Source organism: Lipotes vexillifer, unplaced genomic scaffold, assembly GCF_000442215.2.
Source record: "Lipotes vexillifer unplaced genomic scaffold, Lipotes_vexillifer_v1.1 scaffold158, whole genome shotgun sequence".
NCBI lineage: Eukaryota > Metazoa > Chordata > Mammalia > Artiodactyla > Lipotidae > Lipotes > Lipotes vexillifer.
The window spans coordinates 757,525-781,035 of record NW_006788189.1 but is presented as its reverse complement, the minus strand read 5'-3'; the positions used below and the strand labels follow the sequence as shown (position 1 = coordinate 781,035).

At 51.8% G+C, this 23,511-nt stretch overlaps 1 protein-coding gene across 1 annotated transcript in view; it reads right to left on the bottom strand.

Annotated features, from left to right (window-relative positions):
• The window catches only part of HS6ST1 (heparan sulfate 6-O-sulfotransferase 1), a 42,364-nt gene extending 40,516 nt beyond the window's left edge, over nucleotides 1-1,848 (bottom strand). Inside the window, exon 1 of the mRNA XM_007461292.1 lies at nucleotides 1,322-1,848. Within this exon, the coding sequence (XP_007461354.1) occupies nucleotides 1,322-1,848 (527 nt within the window). The remainder of the gene's footprint in view (nucleotides 1-1,321) is intronic.
• Nucleotides 1,849-23,511: the final 21,663 nt, after the last annotated feature.

The following is a 23,511-nucleotide window of genomic DNA, read 5'->3' as shown; positions in this document are numbered from 1 at the left end:
CATTGCCAAGGCGGGGAGCGCCTGTTGGGGGGGGGGCGGCCAAGGGAAAGGGGGAAGACCCCCCCCCCCCCCCCACCCCGCACCCGCAGCTCTATGGCCCCAATTTCCTAACCACCTGGGAAAGACAACAGTAGAAGGACTGAAAGGCTGAGCAGGGAGAGCTCCGAGCTGGCCAGATACCAAAGCTTCATCACCCAAACACACCGAGACCTTGCACCTTCGACCCAGGAGTGCTGATGAACTCAGCTACACGGGTCACACAGCTCCCCAACGCCCATCTTGCCTGTGAACGCACTCTTGAGGCAAACAAGGAAGATAAACAAAAGGCCGGCAAGAAAACCTCCTTTCTGGACCTTCCCAGCCCAGGCATCTCAGGGAGAAGGCCCTGCAGGGCACCCACGTGAACAGGAGAAAAAGATTCCCAAGTTTAACCCTTGGAAACCCAGCACCGTGGGGAGAGAGAGAGTGTTTCTGGCTACAAAGCGCTTCCCTGGAGAGCTGTCCCCCAACACAGGTCAGCCCTGTGCTCCCAACCTTCACAGTAATGGGGGCCCTCAGGTAAGGAACCTGGCTGCATAGGTGCCCCCAGCCAGCTCAGCTCCCCACAACCTGCCCTAGGCCTCCGTCTGCTCTTCTTTCAGAGCGAGCTTGCGCCTGGTTCTGGCCCAACTCGCAGGGGCAGGCAGCACTGCTTTCTCCCTGCCCCCAGCCCCAGGGGACACTCGGGCCTTTGTTCTACCTGCACACTTGGGCACGGCAGAGCCAGCCCCCTTCCCTGGCAGCTCCTCCCCAGCCCTCTCGAGGCAGGCTGGCGGGCCGGGGGCCCCGCAGGTGCAGGGGGAGAGGCACCTCACTTCTCTCACTTCCGATTTGGGCGTGAGGGCGGCGCAGGAAAGCGAGCACTCCAGGTGGGTTACACTCGCACTGGAACCCGTCTTCCCGCCCGACGACACAGGCCAGCCTGGACCCAGAGCTGGGTCACGACAGGTGACAGGCCGCGGGCAGGGGGCGGTGACCCCGGGAAGCCCAGGCTCCGCGCAGCCCGCCGGGTGGTGGGGAAAAGTAAAGAGGCACAGAGGAGGAGGTGAGAACGGGATTCGAGCGGCGGACCGCGGCGGACCAACTGGGGGCTCGGACGCCCTGAGATCAGGAGAGGGTCCAGAAGGGCCACGGCGAGTGGGGTCCCCAAAAGGGCAGGAGAAGAGGGCAGGGGGCGAGGGTGGGCGCAGGTCCGTCCGGCGAGGGCCGGGCCCGGTGGAGCGGCCGCGAGCAGGCACCCCGCCGTCCCGGGCCGACGGCGCAGCAGGCTGCAGGCGCTCACCTGGGCGTGCGCAGCGCGGCGGGGTCGCGGCGGTCCAGCACGCCGGGCACGCAGTTGGTGAGCTCGGTCCAGTCGGCGTGCAGCCCGCAGCTCCAGCCCGTGGAGAAGCGGGAGAAGAGCCAGGTCTCGCGGCGGTTGGGCCGGTAGCAGGTGCACTTTTTCTGGCCGGGCCGGCAGTCACAGGGCACCTCGAGGCGCACGTTCTGCACGAGGTGGCGGCCGAAGGTGGTGCCGCCCGTTTTCTGGATGTGCAGGAAGACGATCACGTCGTCGCCCTTCATGTCGAAGTGCAGCGAGCGCTCCAGCTCGCGCACCGGAAAGTAGTACTTCTTCTCGTAGTGCGGGTCGGGCGTGGGGAAGAGATCCAGGTCGTCGGGCGGCGCGCGGCCGCCAGGCGCGCCCAGGCTCAGTCCCGGGCCCGCGTACTGGTAGAGGATGAGCATAAAGCACGCCGAGCCCGCCACCACCAGCACGAACTTGCTGGCACGCTCAACCATGGTCCTGCCGCCGGCGCGCCGCCGCCGCATGTGTCACCATCGCCGGCGGCCCGGGCGCGGGGCGCGGGGCCTGGAGAGCGGGGGGCACGGGCGCAGCTGCCTCCGCCGCCGTCGCCGCCGCCGCCGCCGCCCGCGCTCCGGCCCGGCTACTCGGCACCCAGGCTGTCCGCAGCGGCGCGGGCCCCGGCCCTGCGCGGCGCCATGGCTGCTCCTCGCCCGGGCCCCGCTCCGCGGCCCGATCCCGGCTCAACTCCGGATCGGCTCCGGCCCGGTCCGCTCCCCCTGCGGCCCCTCGCCCGGCGGTCAGCTCCGCTCCGCGCCGCGCCGAGAACGCTCTGCGCCGCCCCGCGCGCCGCCGCGTCTCCGCAGTCTGCCGCCGCCCCGCCCCGGCCCGCCCCCGGCCCGCCCCCGCCGCGCCTCTTGCCGTCGCCGCCCGCGTCGATCCGCGGCCCCGCCCCCAGAGCCCCGGGGCTGCAGGCCGGTACCTGGCCCCCGGACGCAGCTCTCCGGCCTTCAGGAGGCCGCTCCGAGGCGGGCAGCGAGGACTGGCAACTGACCTCTGTCCTCAGAGGCGTGGGGAGAGACTGGAGAAACGTGTAGTGGGGCGCGGACGGCCCTTCTGTGCTGGAGGGGCTCGCGGCGGTGGGTGCCTTGGGGCCTGGGTTCCCTTCACTGCTTCTCGGGAGGGAAAGCCTTGGCTTTGCACGCTGGGCACTCTGAAGATCCGAACGCGAGGGGGCCCGGGCTGGATGGACTTGGTGGGATCTTGGGGCAGTGGGGCGGGGCGCGGGTCGGGAAGGAACGAGGGAAGGTTGTGGGTGGGGAGCCTGGGGCCCACGGCAGTGGTGGGACCTTCCTCTCCCTCCCCCTCGTCCCCCTCCTCTCTCCCCTCCACTCTTCCCCCTTCCCCCCTCCTCCCTCCTCCCCCCTCGTGGAGAGATGCAGAAGTGTCCACAGGGGCCGGCTTTATGCAGTCCTTCGTTATTTAAAAGGAATTTCAGTCAATGGGCGCTTTTACCTCCAAGTTTATTATGATCCCAATGAAAAAGTTATAAAAAGTTGAACCAATATTTAAAATTTTGATGGTCCACAAAAACATTAACTTCTGGCTTTGGTAGATGGGTCAGAGGGTGTAGTGGCCCTGGGCCTCTCCTATCCGCGGTGGTGCCCCTGGGCTCTGCGAGCCTCCCTCCCCGTTAGCCCAGCCTGCCCCCTGCCTGCCCGGAACCCACACCACCTGGCCCTGACTGGGCTCAGAAGCTGTGGCATCTCCGTGGAACGGGGTGGGCCAGGGTGAGAAGTGACCTGCTGAGAATCTCAGTGTCCCGCATCGCTGGGTTGGGTCCAAGTTTTTGGAGTCAGGCGGCTGCCAGGCCTGGGTTCAAATGCCCATGTCAGGAGCTCCCCTGGTTTCTGTTCTGTCATGGGTCCTGAAAGCATGGGGGCGGGGGGAGGGTTTGTGAGGAATTATACTTCAACTAAACTGTTGAAAGTATATAAAATCATGCCAGAAATCCCTTCTGGTAAGCAAACCCGGAGAACTGGAAAACCAACCACCAACACCCCAAAATCCAACTAAGAGGGGAGCATGCATTTTTCAGAAGGGGCTGAAAGCACATCCACTCTGATGCAGCACCCTGAGCACTGTACAGGGTGACCTAAGGCCCGCTGGGGGTGGGGTAGGGTGGCCAGTCCCCAGTGTGACCCAGGGCCCCAAGGCCCCCGCCCATCCTCTAGCTGCCTGAAAACTGGACCTGGCCCAGGAGGCCTGCGGGTAGCTTGCTCAGACTTCTCCAGCAATGATTCATTCTTGCCAGGAGTGGAGGCTGGCACAGTGGGGAGCCTGGAGCCACCTGCCTGTCTGCAGTCACTTGACCCCGTTTTGGGCTGAGGCTTGGGGAGGCTTCCTTTATGGCCCTGGAGGCAGCAGCTCAGACCTGGAGGGCAGAGCTGTCCAGGGTCAGCCCAATGGGCATCCTTCCCCAGATGACAGTCCTCTGTCAAGTGGTGAATTGTAATGAAGGCTGCTCTTTACCCAGAACTACCGGGTACCAATCACTGTAGATGTCTCATATCTGAGCCCATCAGCAAATCTGCGGAGGAGACTATAAATAATACCCAACTTACAGAAGAGAAAACTGAGAGCAGGGTGAACAAAGCCTGAGCAGAAGCCTCCCCTGTGGGCACCCCATCCCCTCAGCTCTGGGTGTCTGGGCCCAGCGTGGAGACCCCAGGTGGCCCCCAGGCCTGGCAGAGCTCCTCTTACTCTTGTGAAGTCAGCAGAGCTGGGATTCTGATCCTGGCCCATCTGGCCCTTACTCACCCCTGCACTCCACTCGGTTCCCTCAGGCCAGGGGCCAAGGCTGGAGCAGGGCACAGTGAGAGGGTCCAGAGGGGCCATTCCTCAGCTCCTGGCGATGCCAGATGGGACCATTCCTCAGCTCTCTGCTGCCGGATGGGAATGTGGTCCAGAATGTCCAGGAGAAACCTGGAGTGTTACCGAAAGGCCACCAACACCATCTGTGCTTGGCCTGCGGCCCCATCTTGTGAAAATCTGACTGTCCCAATGGGGAAACTAAGGCCCAGAGAGGGTAGAGGGTCTAGTACAGGGTCTGCAGTGGGTGGCTGCCCCTCCCAGGATCCGTAATGGGAGCCAGAGCTTCCTGACCCTCGGATTAGCAGCTCTGCCAGGGAAGCTGTTTAATCCAGCTTTGTACCTGCCAGAATGGCTCATAGGGAACCACCTATTTAGCTCAGAAGTCCTTTCTTCCTAGAATTCCTGTAGGGGGAAGAAAATCTTCCTAGATGGCTGTAGGATTTTACTCAGTTATCCCCTTTGATTTAAGTGCTGCACACACACTGTGAGACCCCAAGGCCATAGGTGAGTTTATCGCCAAGTCAAGTCAGAGGAGCCACAGATGGACTCAAGTGGCTTCAGTGAATCAGTGGACCTTTGGGAGCCGGATGGAATACAGACTCTCCCCTTCTCCGACTGGCAGCCTCATCAACCTACTCCCTGCTGAGCCTCCACTGAACTCCTGACAACGGGCAGAAACTCACACATCAAAGGACGGGTGGATCTCAAGTGAGGTCACAGCGTCGCCAAGCGCCTGGCACTCAGTTGGGTCCTCCTCACGCGCTGTTTCCTTCCTCTCCCTACCTGATCGGCGTGGTAGCCAAGGTTCCCCACGGTCTTAAGACAGTGTATGAATGCATATAAGGAGGGCTAATAGTTTGCTGGATGCAGCGCCCAGCTTTGAGTGTTTTCAAAGTTCAGGAAAAAGCAATCGCTGCTCTTCTGCTCCGTGACTATCTTTGTCCTCTGACTATTCACTTCATAAAGTCTTTAATGCATGATCTCTGGCTTAAATATCGAAGAAAGAGAAAAAAACACGTCTAGTTGTAGGATGTGATCATCAAATAAAAACAAGTCGTTGTACTTCTGCTTCGGGAAAGTGCAAGCAGTGAGAAGATTTCGGCTTTAGGAATGAAATGCAATTTGCTTTGAGCCTAAAATAGCCATAAGAACCCAAACGCAAGCTTTCCCTCCCTACCTGCCCTTCGTCCTGAGAGTCTGAGAACCAGGAGATCAACCCGTGGCACCCCTCCCTCCCGGGCTGCAGTCCCGCGGAAGAGCACGTGGAGGCAGCACCGCGGCCGCCCGCCCGCCGCGCGCCCAGCGTTGACATTGCAGGATTGGGGGATTTTCCACGCTTGATTCCCTAGTTCTCTTTCGGTCGGTCGCCCATTGTTGTTTCCGAGGGGGTGGAGGAGGGCACCCCCTTTTTTCCTCAGAGCCTCCTCCGGGGATGGTCCCGCTTCCCACGGCGGGGCAGAGAGAGAGAGGGGTTTCTTTGGGGACAAACTTTTAAGGGGGACTCTGGATCGCGGTGGAATCGGCGTCGCTGCGATTGGACCCGCCTGTGGGTCCGCGAGCGGCCTGCCGTGACCCCAGGGGCTGGCCCAGTGGGACCTGGGAGGGTGGGGTCGCCAGGGGCCCGAGCCGGGAGACTCAGGGTCACTCTGGTTTAACCAGCGCGTCCTCCCCTCTATGGAGGCCTCTCTCTCCAGGGGTCCCCACGCTTCCCTCTTGTGCCTCCTGCCTTTGCCCCGGCCTCCTGGGGAGTCCTACTCGCCTATTTAAGGCCTCCTCCTCCAGGGAGCCTTGTCACCCGCCCCTCCCGCCGCAGAGCTGTCCCTGTGTCCAGGGCTGGTTTGCACCGCAGGCTATGCGCGGTACCCAGTTCCTTCCGCCTCGGCCCAGCACAGAGGCCTGCTTAGTGTCTTCCCAGGGCGCGGTCTTGTGGGTCGAAGGGCTGTCCCCACCTCCACCTGAACTTTGGAAGGGCCGAGGACGGCGCGGCCTGGGGGAGGGGCGCCCCAGAGCAGCGGTCTCAAACTCTCTCCGCCTGCCCTGACCGCAGTGGCCAGTGGCCAGTGGCTGGTTTTTGTGTTCTCTCCTGCTGGATTTTAAGGCATCCTTAAATCCTTTCGGGGCGGGGGGCGGGGAGGTGGAGGTGGGAGTATAAATGGCTTAATGAGAATCTGAGCAGTTCAGACGGAAATAACATAGTCCACATCTAATACGCGCCCCCAAAAACTGAGGTTTGTGACCCAGTTGTGGCCCAGAGGGGAAACCCGTGTGAGTGGCTCTTTGGCAGCCCTTGCCCGGCTAGACCCGGGTGACTGCCCACCTTGGCCAGCCCATCACACCTGGGAGCTTGGCCCTGCCCCCCTCTACCCGGTGCCTGCTGTGTAGAGGGCACGGCGAGGTGGGCGAGGCAGGGGCCCACCTGGCCTGCTGCCTGGTGGGGATTCCCCGCCCAGCACTGGAGGCCCTGTTCTGGGTCTCCCTCCCCTCCTGGACCACAGAGAGGGCAGTGAGGCCCGCCTTTCTCCCAGGTGCTTCCCTGCTGACCGGGTTGTTGACAGGGCAGTGCCTGAACTAGACAGGGCCAGGTTCTGTCAGCTCGGTGAGGCCTGGATGGGTATAATGTTATCCCGAGGGCATTGTCCGCGTTCTTATAACGTGGAAACTTCTCATAAAGAGACACGCCTTTGGAAATTCCAGGGCTAACGAAGGGTGAGGTGAGAGGCGAGAGGTGTCTCATTGGTGTGTCCAGCTCCCAGCAGGACCTCATCTCACATTTATATCATTGTTTTTCCTGCCAAGAAGGGGTCCCAACCTAGCTGGGGTTGGGGGAGCCATCTGGGAGGCCAGTGGGGGCACAGTGGAAAGATGCACTGGTAGGACTATTCCCTGGGGGGTTAGTACCCTTTAGAGGGCTGAATGGAATAGATGGAGATGAGCCACCAGGACAGTGGTGCCTGCTGCCACTGCCCCCACCAGGGCCAGGGCACCGGTCTTCTGGGGAGCCGACGCCTTGCAGAGCTGGCGAGGGGAGAGGGTGTGTGAAGTCAGCGCCCTCCACTCCATGTGAGGCTTGTGACCAGCTCCTGTCTCTCTGTCTCTGGGCTTAGCTGAGTGTCTGGCCCCTCCACTGACTTCTCTGTGGATCTCACTAGGGTGCATTTCCCCCTTTTGTGACAGCTGCCCTTCCTGCAAAATAACGGCCTGCCCCTCCCTTCTCTTCCTGGCTCTTTTTAACGGATTCCTCTGTCATTTTAGGCTGTTATTTAAGATTCACCCTCCTGATAGATTCGAGTTGGTGTGACACCTGGTTGATTTTTCTGATGGAAACTTCTCGCCCGGGTGGGGTCAGAGGGCCTTTAGTGGGCTCCAGATGGGGACACAAAGGTGGGGATACGGGCGGCTTATGGAGAGGGCTGGGTGTCAAAGCGGGTCTCCGGGCTGCTGCCTGTGTGGCCTGCCTGCTCCAGCAGCCCTGTGGGGAAGGGGCTGATCTGTCCTGGAGACCAGGCCCCAGGAGGCACTGCCCCTGTGTCCCCCAGCTGTGACCTGACTGGCCATGTCACTTTCTCCCAGCTCTGCAGTGACCACCTGTCTCTCCAAATGGGAATGTTCTTGCCGTTCATTTTTCTCCCTTCCCCTTTTCAACCCCCCTCCTTCACAGAGGAGCCTTTTGTGACACAGTCCCAGCTGGGCCCTGGCCCAGGGGTTCTGAGCAGCTAATGGGAGGAGGACGGCACCCTCCTCTGGGTACCACAAGAGGGATGGGAGGGCTAGCCCCCAGCTATAGCATCTACTTCAGTTCTGCAGCTGCAGGGGGCAGGGGTCACACCGTGGGCGCGGTGAACCAGGGCACCTGCCTGGCTGAGGTCTGGGCGGGGCACAATTCCCTGTGGTGGCTGCACGTGGCTGGTGGTCAGGAATGGGTCTGCTTCTGGCTCAGGTGGGCAGCAGGGCCGGAGAGCACAGCTCAGACCCACTTGCCCGGGGCAGTCAGGCCGCCTCTGTGCTGGTAACCAGCCTTACCAGCCTCTCAGGCATATCTCATTTAATCTGCGCACACAGCAACTTTTCAGGCAAGTCCGGTTGTCGCCCCTTCTTTACAGATGAGGAAGCTGAGGCTCAGGGAGGCCAGGCCAAGGCCCCAGGGCCAGCAGAGGAGGAAGCAGGCAGGGAATGGAGGCCTCTGCTTCACGGCTGAGGCCTGCAAGGCAGGGAGAGGCTGCACCTCACGTGAGGAGGCCCAGGGATGGGGGCCTGCAGTGCAACGCCTGCCTGCACATCCCGGCCACCCTGGGGCTGGACGAGAGCCTCCTTGTGGGACTTTGGCTTTTGGGTGACGGAGGCTTGGGACACTCCTTCCCTCCTCAGGCTGCCCCTTGAGGCCATGTGGGGCAGGGGCCCAAGGAGGAGGGTCTTGGCCTCAGCCGTATAAGAACAAAGTCAAGTGGGGCTGTTAGGGGTCAGGGTGCTGTGTTCACTTCCCAGCTCTGTCTAACCAGCTGTGTAACCCAGAGCAGGTTACTTGAGCTCCCTGGGCCTCTGTTTTCTCATCTGTAAAATGAGGATAGACTACCTCATAGGGTCACTGTAAGGAATAAGTGAACCAACGTACATCACACACTAAAGATCCGTAGTAAGCACTCTACTGAATACAGACAACCAGCTCCTCCCATGTGCCAGCCCTTGGACTGGCCTCCTCTGGGCATTATTTTTTTCAGTTCTCTCAGCTGCCCTGTGGGCATCATTCCCCTGTTTCACAGATGGGGACGTTAAGGCTGAACAAGTGGAAGTGTCTTGGCCAAGGTGACACTATCCCCTGCCTGGTGAGAGCCAGGGCTGAGGGTCCTCTCACCTTCACACTTCTGGGCAGCTCAGCCCTGGGGGAATCCAAGAGCCAGCTTCTGGGTGGGGTCCAGCCTTCACCTCCCCCTGCGCTGGCCCAACTCTTCTTGGCTTGGCATTTCCCACCCTGGGACCCTACTGAGTGTGCCTCTGGGCCCTTGTTTCCCTCACACAGCCTTCATCACTTTTTCATGGGAATAATATGTTTTGAATATGTTAATACACCCATCTCATTTGCATCCCCTGGTCCTGAAGTCTTCCTCTTTCACTGGAGGCATCCTCTTGCCTCGGGCAGTTTGGGCATGCAGGAGCAACCTTCAGCTTCAGAGTTCCAAAATGAGACTTTCTGAGTTTGCACCTGGCCAGTAGGCTTGAAAGGCAGACTTCGTTGAGAGATAAACATTTTCGAAAGCTTCCATCTCTTAACAGTTCAAGATGAAAGTAGGTGTCTGTGAATACAGAGGTGTCTGTGGGGGGCCCAGTCCCTTCAGAGCTGCTTGGTGGTGTCGTCTGCTCTGCAGGGCAGCCCGTGCCAACAGGGGGAAGCCCCGACGGGCTACGTGTGGCGGGCAGGCTGGATTTGTTCTCCCAAGCGGCCTTCGGTTTCTTTGTGGCTGAGGTGGGGCCTGGAGGCTTCTGATGCCCCAGCTAGGGATTCAGAACTTGACTGCGTCACAGGGCAGGGTCGCTTCCCGTGGGCCATTGGGCCAGGTCTGGGGTTGTGGTAAAGCCCGTGCCCATGCATGCGGGCGGCTCCACCAGCCTCCTCTCATGGGACAGTGGCCACATCAATCCCAGCAGTGAGCCCGCTTCCCATGAATCTCACCTGCCGTCTTGCTCTGGGCCCGCCTGGACTCCTAAGAATTCAGAGTTCTGAAAGAATTTACTTGAGCCATGCAAGTAAGAGACCAGGCTGTCCAAAGGGAGGATTTGAGGATCACAATCTGATGAGACACACAATCTGAAGCACTTAGAATTTGCTTATTTGCTCACTTCATGTCTCTGTACTACTTTTTGGTAGTTATTGCAATATCAAACTTTTGCATTATTATATTTGTGTGGTGACTTGTGGGCAGTAACATCTTTGATGTTACTATTGCAAAAAGATTATGACTCATTGAAAGCTCACATGATTAGCATTTTTTTAGTGATAAAGTATTTTTATTTTTGGCGGTCCGCGGGCCCCTCACTGTCGTGGCCTCTCCCGTTGCGGAGCACAGGCTGCAGACGCGCAGGCTCAGCAGCCATGGCTCACGGGCCCAGCCGCTCCGCGGCCTGGGGGATCTTCCCGGACCGGGCCACGACCCCGTGTCCCCTGCATCGGCAGGCGGACTCTCAACCACTGCGCCACCAGGGAAGCCCCAGAATTTGCTTTAAAATGCTCCCGTGGGGAGGGGTGCCTATGAAATGTGATGGGCGTCGGTGGGTTCATTATGCTGTGCTCTCTACTTCTGCGCGGATTCCAACTTTTCATAAACAAAAGCTAAGAAAGAAAATTAAAAAAGAAAGAAGATAAAGCCTTAACAATGATTGGATCTGTCTAGAATGACTGGATGGAGCTAAATCAGGTGTTCTCTGTTGTAACCCTGGGACGGGGCTGTCAAGCAGATCGAGCAGATGGAGAAATAAAAAGCAATGTTTTGGGAATTCCCTGGTGGTCCAGTGGTTAAGAATCTGCCTTCCAATGCAAGGGACGCGGGTTCCATCCCTGGTCTGGGAAATGAGATCCCACATGCCGTGGAGCAGCTAAGACCACACACCGCAACTACTGAGCCTGTGCGCTCTGGAGCCCGTGCACCACAACAAAGAGCCTGTGCGCTGCAACTGAGACCCGATGCAGCCAAAAAAAAAAAAAAAAAAAAAAAAAAAAACCCAGGGCTTTCTGCCAGCAGTGTATGAGAAAACTAGTTTCTAGGAATTCAAGGTCTCTGACTCCATCATTCATGCTCCCCTTCATTTCCAGACAGGATGGCTTTCCTACTGTTATCCTGAGTGTTCCTAGCATGTCCTGCCCTCAGGGGCTGATCCCTGACTTGACCTGCTGATCCCTCTGCCTGAAATATTTTTTCTCAGACATCCAAACGGCCCTCACTTTCTTCAGGTCTCTGTTCAGATACTATTCGATTAGAATTGCCTTCCCCATTCATCTTATGTAAAAGAGCCATCCCCTTTCCCCATTATTTCCTAGCCCCCTTTCTTTCCCTTATCTTTCTCCCTTACGCTTATCACCTTGTCTTGCCCACACTAGGCCCTAAATGCAGAGACTGTCAATTCACTTCTGGATTCCAGCTCCCAGGGATACATACAGATGGTGCATGTAGAAGATGCTGAACTGATATTTACTGAATGAAGGACTCTTACTATTTTCAAACTGTTGTAGGTTGACAGGTGAAAGATGGTATCTCACTGTTTTAATTTGCATTTATTCAATTACTTATAACGGTGAACTGTTTTCATTCTTTTTTTTTTTTTTTTTTTCCTTGCGTTATGCGGGCCTCTCACTGTTGTGGCCTCTCCCATTTGCGGAGCACAGGCTCCGGACGCACAGGCTCAGCGGCCATGGCTCACGGGCCCAGCCGCTCCGCGGCATGTGGGATCCTCCCGAAACGGGGCACGAACCCGCGTCTCCTGCATCGGCAGGCGGACTCTCAAGCACTGCGCCACCAGGGAAGCCCTGTTTTCATTCTTTTCGGCCATTTATTTTCTTCTTTTGCAAATTACCCACTCATTGTCTTAGTTTGTTTTTCTATTGGGGTGTTTATGTTTTATTTTTATTAGTTTCTAAAATATTAATAGTGTTAATCCCATGTCTATTACAGATTTTAGAAATAATTTCTCAAAGACTTTCATTTATCTTTTAATTCATATTTTTTTGTCTTATAGAAGTTCTAATTTTCTGTTTAGTTAAATACACCAGGGCTTCCCTGGTACTTCAGTGGTTAAGAATCCACCTGCCAATGCAGGGGACATGGATTCGAGCCCTGGTCCAGGAAGATCCCACATGCCGTGGAACAACTAAGCCCATGTGCCACAACTACTGAGCCTGCACTCTAGAGCCCATGAGCCACAACTACTGAAGACTGTGTGCACAGAGCCCATGCTCCACAACAAGAGAAACCACCACAATGAGAAACAAAGAGTAGCCCCCGCTTACTGCAACTAGAGAAAGCTCACGTGCAGCAATGAAGACCCAATGCAGCCAAAAATAAGTAAATAAAAAAAAATAAAATTTAAAAAAGTCTTTAAAAAAAAAAAAGAACAAACTGGAAATTCTATAAATGAAAAATACTTTATCGAAAACACAAAATTTATTTGCTAATGAACAACAGAAGAAAACATCAGTGAACTGGAAGATAGGTCAAGAGAAAATCTCCAAACTGAAATACAAAATAAAAGAATATTAAAAAAAGAAGGGATTATCCAAGATCTGTGGGACAATACCACATGGTCCAATAAATGTGTAAGTGGAGCATCAGAAGGGGAGGCTAGAGAGATTGGGGCAAAAGAAATATTTAAGAGAGATGATACAGAATTTAACAAGATTGATGAAAGGCAATAACCCCACTGATGCACAAAGCTCAGTGACCCTCAAGCAGAGTAAAAACAAATAAAACCACACCTTGGCACGTCATAGTCAAATTACTGAAGCCCAAAGATAAAGATAAAATCTTAAAAGCAGCCATAGAAAAAAAGGCATTATATACAAAGGAACAGTAGAAAGAATTACACTGACTTTTCATCAGAGTGAATGGAGGGCAGGGGACTTCCTTCATAGTCCAGTGGTTGGGAATCTGCCTTCCAGTGCAGGGGATGTGGGTTCAATCCCTGGTCAGGGAAATAAGATCCCACATGTCATGGGGCAACTAAGCCCATGTACTCTAGAGCCCACACAGCACAGCTAGAGAGAAGCCCACATGCTGCAACGAAGAACCCATGTGCCACAACAAAAGATCCCGTGTGCTGCAAGGAGGATCTCAGTTGCTGCAACTAAGACCCAAGGCAGCCAAAATAAATAAATATTTAAAAAAAAGAGAATAAATGGTGGGCAGATGACAGTGGAACAACATTAAATGCTGGGGGGAAGAAAAAAGAAAAACAACCAAAACCAAAAATAAAAACCTTTCCACCCCAGATCAGACAGATGTTAAAGTGGTAATGAGAGACTACTGTGAACAACGCTATGCCAGGAAATTCAACAACTTAGATGAAGCTGACAAATTCCTTGAAAATTGCAAATTAATAAAAGTCACACAAGAATAGAAAGTCTCAACAGCCTTATGTCTATCAAAGATATTAAACTTATAATTAAAAACTTTCCTACCATGAAAACTCCAGGCCCAATGGCTCCTTCAGGAAATTCTATCAAATATTTATGGACAAACTAATGCCAATCTGACATAATCCTTTGGAGAAAATAAAGGAGGAGGGAATGCTTCTCAATTCATTTTATGAGGCCAGCATAGCCCTGACACCAAAACTTGACAAGAAAATTATAATTAGATTAATATCTCTCATAAACATATATGAAAAAAATCTTAACAAAATGTTAACAAATCAATCAAATTCAGCAAACATAGAAAGAAAGAAAAATATATAATGATCAAGTGGGATTTATGCCAAGGATAAAAAAGTTCATCTAATATTCAAAAATAAATCAATGTAATTAACCACCATAAAGTGGTGACTAAAGGAAACTAAATGACTAAAGGAGAAAAAAAGGTATCATTATTTTTTAAAATGCAGAAAAAGAATTCGATAAAATTCAACACATATTCATTATAAAAAATCTCAGCTAACTAAAAATAGAAGAGAATATCTTCAATCTTATGAAAGAGGCATACAAAAACCTACAAAAGTGAGATTAAAAACACTTAAAAATAGGGCTTCCCTGGTGGTGCAGTGGTTGAGAGTCCACCTGCCGATGCAGGGGACGCGGGTTCGTGCCCTGGACTGGGAAGATCCCACATACTGCAGAGCGGCTGGACCTGTGAGCCATGGCCACTGAGCCTGCGCGTCCAGAGCCTGTGCTCCGCAAGGGGAGAGGCCACAACAGTGAGAGGCCTGCGTACCGCAAAAAAAACAAAAACAAAAACAAACTTAAAAATAACATTGAAATACCTATGAATAAATCTGATGAAAGATGAGCAAGAACTTTCATACTGAAAATTGCATGAACATTTTTGAGAGAAATTAAATAAGGGCCAACTTAATGGAGAGATATACCATGTTCATGGATTGGAGTTCACAATATTAAGAAGATGCCCATTTTCTCCAAATTGGCTTATGGACTCAACACAGTGCCAAACAAACTTCCACACAGCCTTTTTGAAGAAAGCTGATTCTAAAATTTATATGAAAAAGTAAAGGATATAAAAGAGCCAAAATATTTTGTAAAAGAATAAAATGAATGAGGTGCATTACCTGATTTTAAGACTTCCAACTAAGCTACATTAATCAAGATGGTAAAGGATGCTATAAGGATAGACATTGGATATGTGGAACAGAAATATGCCTACATAATATGGTCAATTGATTTTTTTAAAAAAAACATCTACTCCTTTCTCCCATGCCCCAGACCTATTAGTGGTAATCACTATTCCATTCTCTGTTACTATGAGTTTGGCTTTTTAAAAGAATATGCCACGTATAAGTGAGATCATACAGTATTTGTACTTATGTGTCTGGTTTATTTCACTTAGCATAATGTCCTCCAGTTTCATACATGTTGTCACAAATGAAAGGATTTCCTTCTTTTTTAAGGTTGAATAATATTCCATTTTAAATGTGTACCACATTTTCCTTATCCTTTCATCCGTGAACAGATATTCAGGTTGTTTCCATATCTTAGTTGTTGTGAATGATACTGCAGTGAACTTAGGAAGGCAGATGCCTCTTCCTTTCAACTGATTTTTGATCAAGGAATCAAGTTAATTCAAAGGGGAAAGGAAACTTGTTAAACAAATGATGCTGAAACAAACTGGATATCTGAATAAAAAATAAACAGTACCACACAGGAAATAATTCAAAAATTCATCTAAATGTGGACCTAGAACCATCGATCTTTTTGACGAAAACGTAGGAGAATATTTACAATTTTGAGGAAGACAAAGACACTGACCAAATTTGCACAAAAACCATGAACCATAAATCAAAAAATAATAACTGGACATCATCAAGAGCATCAAATGATGCTACTAAGAGAAAACATGCAGGCAAGCCACAGATGAGGAAAACATATTCATAATATGGATAAAGGATTCATATTTATAATACGTACTGAAGAATTCCTAAAAATCGTTAATATTCAGACAATCCAATTTAAAACGGGCAAAGACTTGTCATAAATTCATAAAAGAAGATGTATACATGGCTAATAAGTGCATGAAAAGATGCTCAACATTAATAGTCATCAAGTAAAAGGAAATTAAAACTGCAAGGAGTTACCACTATATACCTACTAGATTAGCAAAAATTAAGACAACTGACAATATCAAACATGGAGCAACTGAGCAACTGAAACTCTCATACATTGTTGGTGGGCATGTAAAATAGGATGGCAGTTCCTTATGAAGCTAAACTTACACATATCTTATGGCCCAGCAATTCCACTCCTAGGAACCTACACAGGAGTCCAAAAAAAATGCTTGCACATGAATGTGCATTAAAGCTCTATTCAAATTACCAAATGCTGGAAACATCCCAAATCCATCCATAGGGGAATGAATTAAACAACTTTGATATACAATTTTGGAATACTACTTACCAATAAAATGAACTATCGATGCACACAGCTATGGGGTTGAATCTCAAAAATATTATGCTGTGTGAAAGAAACCAGACACAAAAAAGTTCATATGGTATGTTTCATTTACATGAATTTCTAGAACAAGCAAAACTAGCCTCTGGTGGTAGAAATCATAATGGTGATTGATTCTGAAAGTGTGTGCTGGGTATTGGAAGAAAAAGAGCATGAGGAAGTTTCTGGGGTGATGGAAATATTCTGGATCTTTTTTAAAAAATTAATTAATTTATTTCATTAAAAAAATTTTGGGCTGTGTTGGTTCTTCATTGCTGTTCATGGGCTTTCTCTAGTTGCGGTGAGCGGGGCCTACTCTTCGTTGCGGTGTGCGGGCTTCTCATTGCGGTGGCTTCTCTTGTTGCGGAGCACGGGCTCTAGGCATGTGGGCTTCAGCAGCTGTGGCACGTGGGCTCAGTAGTCGTGGTCCACGGGCTTTGTTGCTCCGCGGCACTTGGGATCTTCCCGGACCAGAGCTCGAATCTGTGTCCCCTGCATTGGCAGGCAGATTCTTAACCGCTGCACCATCAGGGAAGCCCCAATATTCTGGATATTGATTTGGTTGTTTGCAACTGTCAAAATTCTTGAACTGAAAGGTGAAGATCTTTGCATTTTGTTGTACGTAAAAAATACATCAATTAAAAAGAACAGTACAGTGGAGAGAAATTTATATCCAGATACTTATTTTGTATTGCTGTTATAAATATAATAGTTTTTTTCTATTGTAATTTCTCATTGGTGCAAGCAATTTTATAGTCCAAGTCTACCAAACTTTAGGTAAGTAATTCCCATAGGATTTCCTTGATGTCAAAACTTGATAAAGTCAGCACCCACGTATGCACACACACACACACACACACACACACACGGACGCATGCGAGCTCACAACTCTAGACCAAGTTCACTTTTGTATATAAGTGTAAAACACTAAATAGGGGAAAATTAAATCCAGTAACACTACACCATGACAAAATAGGATTTATTCTAGGAATACAGTGAGAAAAAGCACATGATTCTCTTAAAACACACACAAAAACCTTGCGCAGAGGACATGACATTGGATGGTTAGGAGCTGTGCTTAACATTTTTAAATTTTTAAATTTTTATTATTATTATTATTTTTTTGTGGTATGGGGGCCTCTCACTGTCGTGGCCTCTCCCGTTCCGGAGCACAGGCTCCGGATGCGCAGGCTCAGTGGCCATGGCTCACAGGCCTAGCCGCTCCACGGCATGTGGGATCTTTCCGGAACGGGGCACGAACCTGTGTCCCCTGCATCAGCAGGCGGACTCTCAACCACTGCGCCACCAGGGAAGCCCTAAATTTTTTTAAAGAATTTTTTTTGGTATTTAAAAAATTTTTTATTTATTTATTTATTTTTATTTTTGGCTGCGTTGGGTCTTTGTTGCTGCACACTGGCTTTCTCTAGTTGTGGCGAGCGGGGGCTAATCTTCGTTGCGGTGCGCAGGCTTCTCATTTCAGTGGTTTCTCTTGTTGGGGAGCACGGGCTCTAGGCACGCAGGCTTCAGTAGTTGTGGCTTGCAGGCTTAGCTGCTCCACAGTATGTGGGATCTTCCCGGACCAGGGCTCAAACCCGTGTCCTCTGCATTGGCAGGTGGATTCTTAACCACTGCGCCACCAGAGAAGTCCCTGTGCTTAACATTTTGAGGTGGGTGAGTCATACTGCCCTGGGACATTGGCCCTGAGGGCATGGCCTCTCTGCTCGCAGGGCAGGCTCTGCAGGGCAGGACCTGGCATGTAGTAGCCACTCCATCAGCACTGATCGGACAAAGAGATGAAGTCAGCAATCATCTCACTGTGACCACCAGTCATGCTGGACCTCCGCAGCCTTTGCCTCCCACTGGGTCATCTCTGTAGCCACATCCTCCCTCTTCTCATTCCTTTCTTTTTAAGAAAACCCTTAATCTTAGCCAACATCGGCTGAGATATGTAAAGCAAGGGTTTTCCATGGTTCAGCTCACTAAATCCAGGTATGTGCCGTCCCGTTTCCCCTCTTCTGGCTGCTGGAGGTTGGGGGCAATGAATGCCTAGATGGTCAGGGATGTTGTGGTCACTCACCCTGGCCATGTCTTCTTCGCCGGTTGGAGGCGTTTGGTGGAAACCCCGCCCGCTGAATGGTGGGGAAACCTGTCCAGAGGAGAACCGGGGAAATGCACCTAACATTTTAGGTGATGAGCCAGGCCATGGAGCCCTCGCCCGGGTGGGCTCTGCACTTGGCAGCTAGAGGAGCACCTGCTTCCACCATCCTCACAACGGTGGCGCTTCTGTTGTCCAGTTTAGAGAGGAGAACACTGAGGCCCTGGATGACTGGTCCACCCGCGCAGCTGTGACCACAGTGCGGTCACAAGGTGTTGGTTGTGTGTGAGGACGTGGGCTTGGGCGGATGAGGACATTGGGGTGAGGGGAGCCAGGGGTCTGGAGGAGTGGCACCTCCTGGGCCAGCACCTGGGGTCAGGATGTCAGGATGTGTGGAGCCACAGCCACCGAGCCTGTCTGCTCACCCCGCCCATGCGCCCTCCGCTCACCCTGCCACAGATGAGCCTGGGGCGGCAGGGAAGCGGGGCTCCCCGGGCCCACGAGGGAGCCCTGCCTGTGCTTCTGCCACAGGGCAAGTGGCACAGGGGCAGGGTTAACCACTGGTGCACCCCTCGCCAGCTGGGTGGCCTTGGAGACATCACTTCACCTCCTCTGTAAATGGAGAAAAGAGTAACAATCTAGCTAACACATTTGGTGCTCACACGTGCCAGGTGATGTTCTAAGTCTGCGAAGTGGTCAGGAATGCTTCTGGCCTACTTTACAGATAAGGAAACTGAGGCGCAACACATCATGGTCCCTGGCCAAGGTCACCCAGCTAAGCCGTGCCAGGACTCTCTGGGTCCCTGTCTCTGTCTCCATGCCTGTCCCTCAGACCCTCCTGCAGATTGGGAGGGGGTAGGTGGGGGGATAGGACAGGCTGCCTGGGGAAAGGGGGCTGGGACACAGAGGAGGGCGTTCTCCATCCTGCCCACCACGCTTACCACCTGAGCATGCTGTCCATCCCTCCAGGCCTCTGATGACTACCTGAGTACCTGGGATCACACCTAAGACCAGTTCTAACCCCAGGGAGGCAAGTGTCTGCATTTCTGCCTACACCTGGTCCTTCTCTCCTTGCTGCCTCTGCTTCCCTCTACCAGCCCCTCTCTGGAGGCATGACCCCTCTCTCACCATCAGCACAGAGCTGCCTCTGCATCTCTTGTTCCTCCCCCAGTGGGTGGGGCCCTTCCGTGCCCACCAGCCCTGGCACTACCTGCTCTGGAAGAAAAGCCTCCAGCCCTTGCAGTTCTCAAGGCATCCAGACTTGTAGCCACAGCCCCGAATAACTGTGGTAATTGCTCTCAGTTGTTGAAAGTAAATTCAACTCATCACCACCTGGAATAGCATGAAATTTATGTTAAAAAATGGAAATAGTAAGGAATTGGAATGTTAGTGGATATAAGCATGTGAATATATTTAAGTTCTAACATCTCTTTTAACACAGACTTTTAGCATCTTCAGCAAGTGAATTTTTCTCCTTGAACTTCATTTGCTCTGTCCTGCCTTTGACAGGGTTTGTTCTGTCCCTTGGAAAAAGAAAATCAAACTGCTCTTTAATGACCCAATGGCTTCATCACTTAATTCTGTGCAAATTCCTTGCTCTCACACGTCTCAAAATAGCCTTGGGCTTTATAGTCAGATTTTACCAGGGGCTGTGGCCTGGACACAAGGGCAGTGTGGACAACTGTTCCTACCACCAGCGATGCTTATGGATCAGGTTCTGGAACTTTCTCATGGTGGTTTTTAATATCAAACCCAGAATCAGCAAAACCTTGTGACTTTGAGCCAATTCTGGCAGAATTTTTGACAAGCCTGAAGTATTAACTTTCTATCAAATTTTATTACTTTCAAATAAGGACAACTTCCTTATGTCAGCTAATGGCCAACAGTAGACTTCTTCCCAGAAATTTTATATTAAGTTCACCTTTCTATTAATTGTATAAGTATTACATATGGTTCATGGTTTCATGGTGATTGTGAACATGATTGAAGAGTGTGCTTTCTTGAGCTGGTTAAAACCTCTTGCAGATAACACTTTTTATTTCTTTAGCAGGTCCCTAAATTCACCCTTAGTCAAGAAACTTCCTGGCCCAACCTCTGTTGCTACACAAGAGTCTTCTGGAAGGAAGTGTCCCTGAGAGGAGAAGGGTACCTGGAAGAGTCAGAGGGAATGAACCGTGTGAGGATTGCAGGGGACCTGTGGACAGCCAGGAAACCTGGACCTTACTTAACCTCCGGGGCCGGTCTTCACAGGGTACGGCTTTATTTTTAATTTTTATTTTTTTAAAACTTTTTATTTTATATTGGAGTACAGTTGATTAACAATGTTGTGTTAGTTTCAGGTGTACAGCAAAGTGATTCAGTTACACACATGCATGTATCCATTCTTTTTCAAATTCTTTTCCTGTTTAGGTTATTACATAACACTGAGCAGAGTTCTCTGTGCTATATAGAAAGTCCTTGCTGGTTATCCATTTTAAATATAGTGGTACATACATGTCAATCCCAAACTCTCTAACTATACCTCCCCCCCCCACCCTTCCCCTTGAAACTTTAAACTTCATGCCAGCCCTGGCACATCTGAGGGGTGCCTCACATTCAGTATATCAGTGATTCAATGTATAGGCCATAGGGCTTGGAGACCACACCTCAGGGGACATTGTGGAAGCTTGGGTATTGAAGGGGTGAGGACACTAGTTTGAAAAATTCCCCCTAAAAGTTTGATATAGTCCCCATGCCTCTTCCCTCCACCTAGATCACTGGAAGAAGCAATGGTGTGTGTGGTTGGGGGTCAGAACTGAGGGCTGTGGGAGCACATCAGTTGTCGACGCAACAGCATTCCTCCCTTTCATCTTTCCCTGCTAAAAGAATCTCAGTGTTGTTGGGGTCCGTGATATGCCATCCTCAGGTGACATACTCTCTTTCCCAGCATCCCTGGAGGCTAGTGGTGAACATAAGTCATGGTTCCTGCCAGTGAGACACAAACTATGACTTTTATAGGGGTGGAGGTGATGGTGGTGGAGATGGTGATGGTAGTGGTGGTGGAGGTGATGGTAGTGGTGGTGGAGGTGGTGATGGTGGTGGTGGTGGAGATGATGGTGGTGGTGGTGGAGGTGATGGTAGTGATGGTGGTGGTGGAGGTGCTGATGGTGGTGGTGGTGGAAGTGATGGTAGTGGTGGTGGTGATGGTGATGGTGGTGGTGGAGGTGGTGATGGTGTGGTGGTGGAGGTGATGGTGGTGGTGGTGGTGGTGGTGATGGTGTTGGTGGAGGTGCTGGTGGTGGTGATGGTGACGGTGGTGGTGGTGGAGGTGGTGATGGTGGTGGTGGTGGAGGTGATGGTAGTGATGATGGTGGTGGAGATGGTGATGGTAGTGATGGTGGTGATGGTGATGGTGATGGTGGTGGTGGTGATGGTGATTGTGGTGGTGGTGGAGGTGGTGGTAATGCTGATGGTGGTGGTGGTGGAGGTGATGGTGGTGGTGGTGGAGGTGATGGAAGTGATGGTGGTGGAGGTGGAGGTGGTGCTGATTGTGCTGGTGGAGGTGATGGTGGTGGTGATGGTGGTGGTGGTGGAGGTGATGGTGGTGGTGGTGGTGATGGTGTTGTTGGTGGTGATGGTGATGGTGGTGGTGGTGGTGGTGATGGTGATGGTGGTGGTGGTGGAGGTGCTGGTGGTGGTGATGATGATGGTCATGGTGGAGGTGGTGGTGATGGTAGTCGTGGTGGTAATGGTGGTGGTCACGTTTCTGAGGAAGCAGGGACAGATGTAGCTGGATTTTTACCCTTACTGGTTCCTCCCTTTCAGTCACATATTTGGAGTGGCAGCTCCATCTTATAACCATGAGGCAGCAAGGATGAGGGAAACATTGGTTTACTAAGGGAGGCAAGTGGAGAGATGGGAGCCTGGGCCTGAGATGCCACAGGTGAGCAGTTGAGCCAGCACCAACAGAAGCCTTCCTCTGAGGTTAATACTTCAGGCTTGTCAAATTTCCACAAGAACTGGCTCAAAGTCACAAAGTTTTGCTGATTATATGAGAAATATCCTGGTTTGACCAACCACTGTTGGTCATTTGGGCTTTCTATTCCTTGCAGTCAAACACAATATTGATAGAAGAATCCTCCTGGGAACTGAGGAATGCCTGATGTCAACGCATGTAGCAGCCAACATTTTATCTGAGCACCTGCCCTCTCTAATTATGTAATATTCTGCTCTTATAATTCTCACCTCTTCCTTCATATGTTTAATAATTTTACACATTTTATAGTACTTATCAGCGTACCCCATTATATGAAGTATTTGGAGGCTGATTCTCTGTGGTCCCTTTTGACGCTTGTTCCTGATGGCTCACTTCCTGTTTTGCAGTTTTGGTGAGTGAGCTAGGGCTTTTTCCGTGGTACTTATTTGTGACCCGGATAGCCAGGATAGCAATTAAAATTATTTAATTTTGCCAGGTATCCATGGGTTGTTACCAGCCCAAGAACACTTTTCATGTGATTTCTGGTATGTGTGGTACCTAGGTTATGAGGTGCAATAAATCTGAACCCTAAACCTATGTGAGGTGAGCCTTGAGTTTACAAATTCTGAGGAATCATTTTCCCTACCTTTGAGCTAAAATAGGTAAGTGTCTTTGTTATCCCTTCTTGCAAGGTGCGATCTTCCCTTTCACCAGGTATGGTTAATCAGCTGCCCTGGGAGGCAGGGGATCCTTCCTGAGAAGCCAGCCTTCTGAGAGTGTCAGGCAACCTAGAGCGCTGCCCCATTGGCCCCCATCCACTCGTTCTTCAAGTGAGAAAGATAATTAATAATGCTGACTCTACAACTACCCTCCCCTTGCTGCCGTGCTGGGTGGTGTCCGCAGGTACAGAGCCCGGCGGAGGGTCTGTTCTAGGTAAAGCCCACAGCGCCTTCTGGCTGTGGGTGGCCTCACAGGCCAGCAGCTGTGCCCACGTGACATCCTCAGCACTGGACCCTGTCTGCCGTGGTCCAGCGGGGAGGGGGCTGCTGGAATCAATGCCAGACCTCTCTTTGCCTGCTCTGCGGGTGCCTCTTACTGGCTGGTGGTGACATAGGGCCAGAGGGCAAGGGAGCCTTCCAACACCATCCACTGGGTGGCGGAGGGTGCCCAGGTGGGCAGACAGAAGAGGCTGGCACTTGGCTAATATGTCTGGGGTCGGGGCTCTGTACTCAAACCCTGTTTGGTCCTTTTCTCCTGCAGACCTGCTTTTCCTCAGTGTAGGGCCCGTGGGTTGGACTGTTGGCTTCTGTCTTTACACATTCGAGGCCAGAAGGAGACAGGATTGGAAGCAGTGGCTCTGGCCAGGTGTCCGGCCTGCCCCATCTTGCAGGAGGGCAGGACCCCATGCTTGCTCTGTTTGGGTGGAGCCCCTCTCAGAGAGTGGGCCTTCTGTAGGCTTAGCACAAATACCAGTCATCCTTGACAGGTCTGGACAAATCCAAGGAGCATCACCTGGGCCGTTGACCCCTCACCCTGGTGCCTCTGCCAGGCCCTGCCCTGGTCCCTGGGCCACAAGCCCTGGCCTTGACTGGCCTGTGGGGAAAGCCATGTACTTTTAGGACCAGAAATGT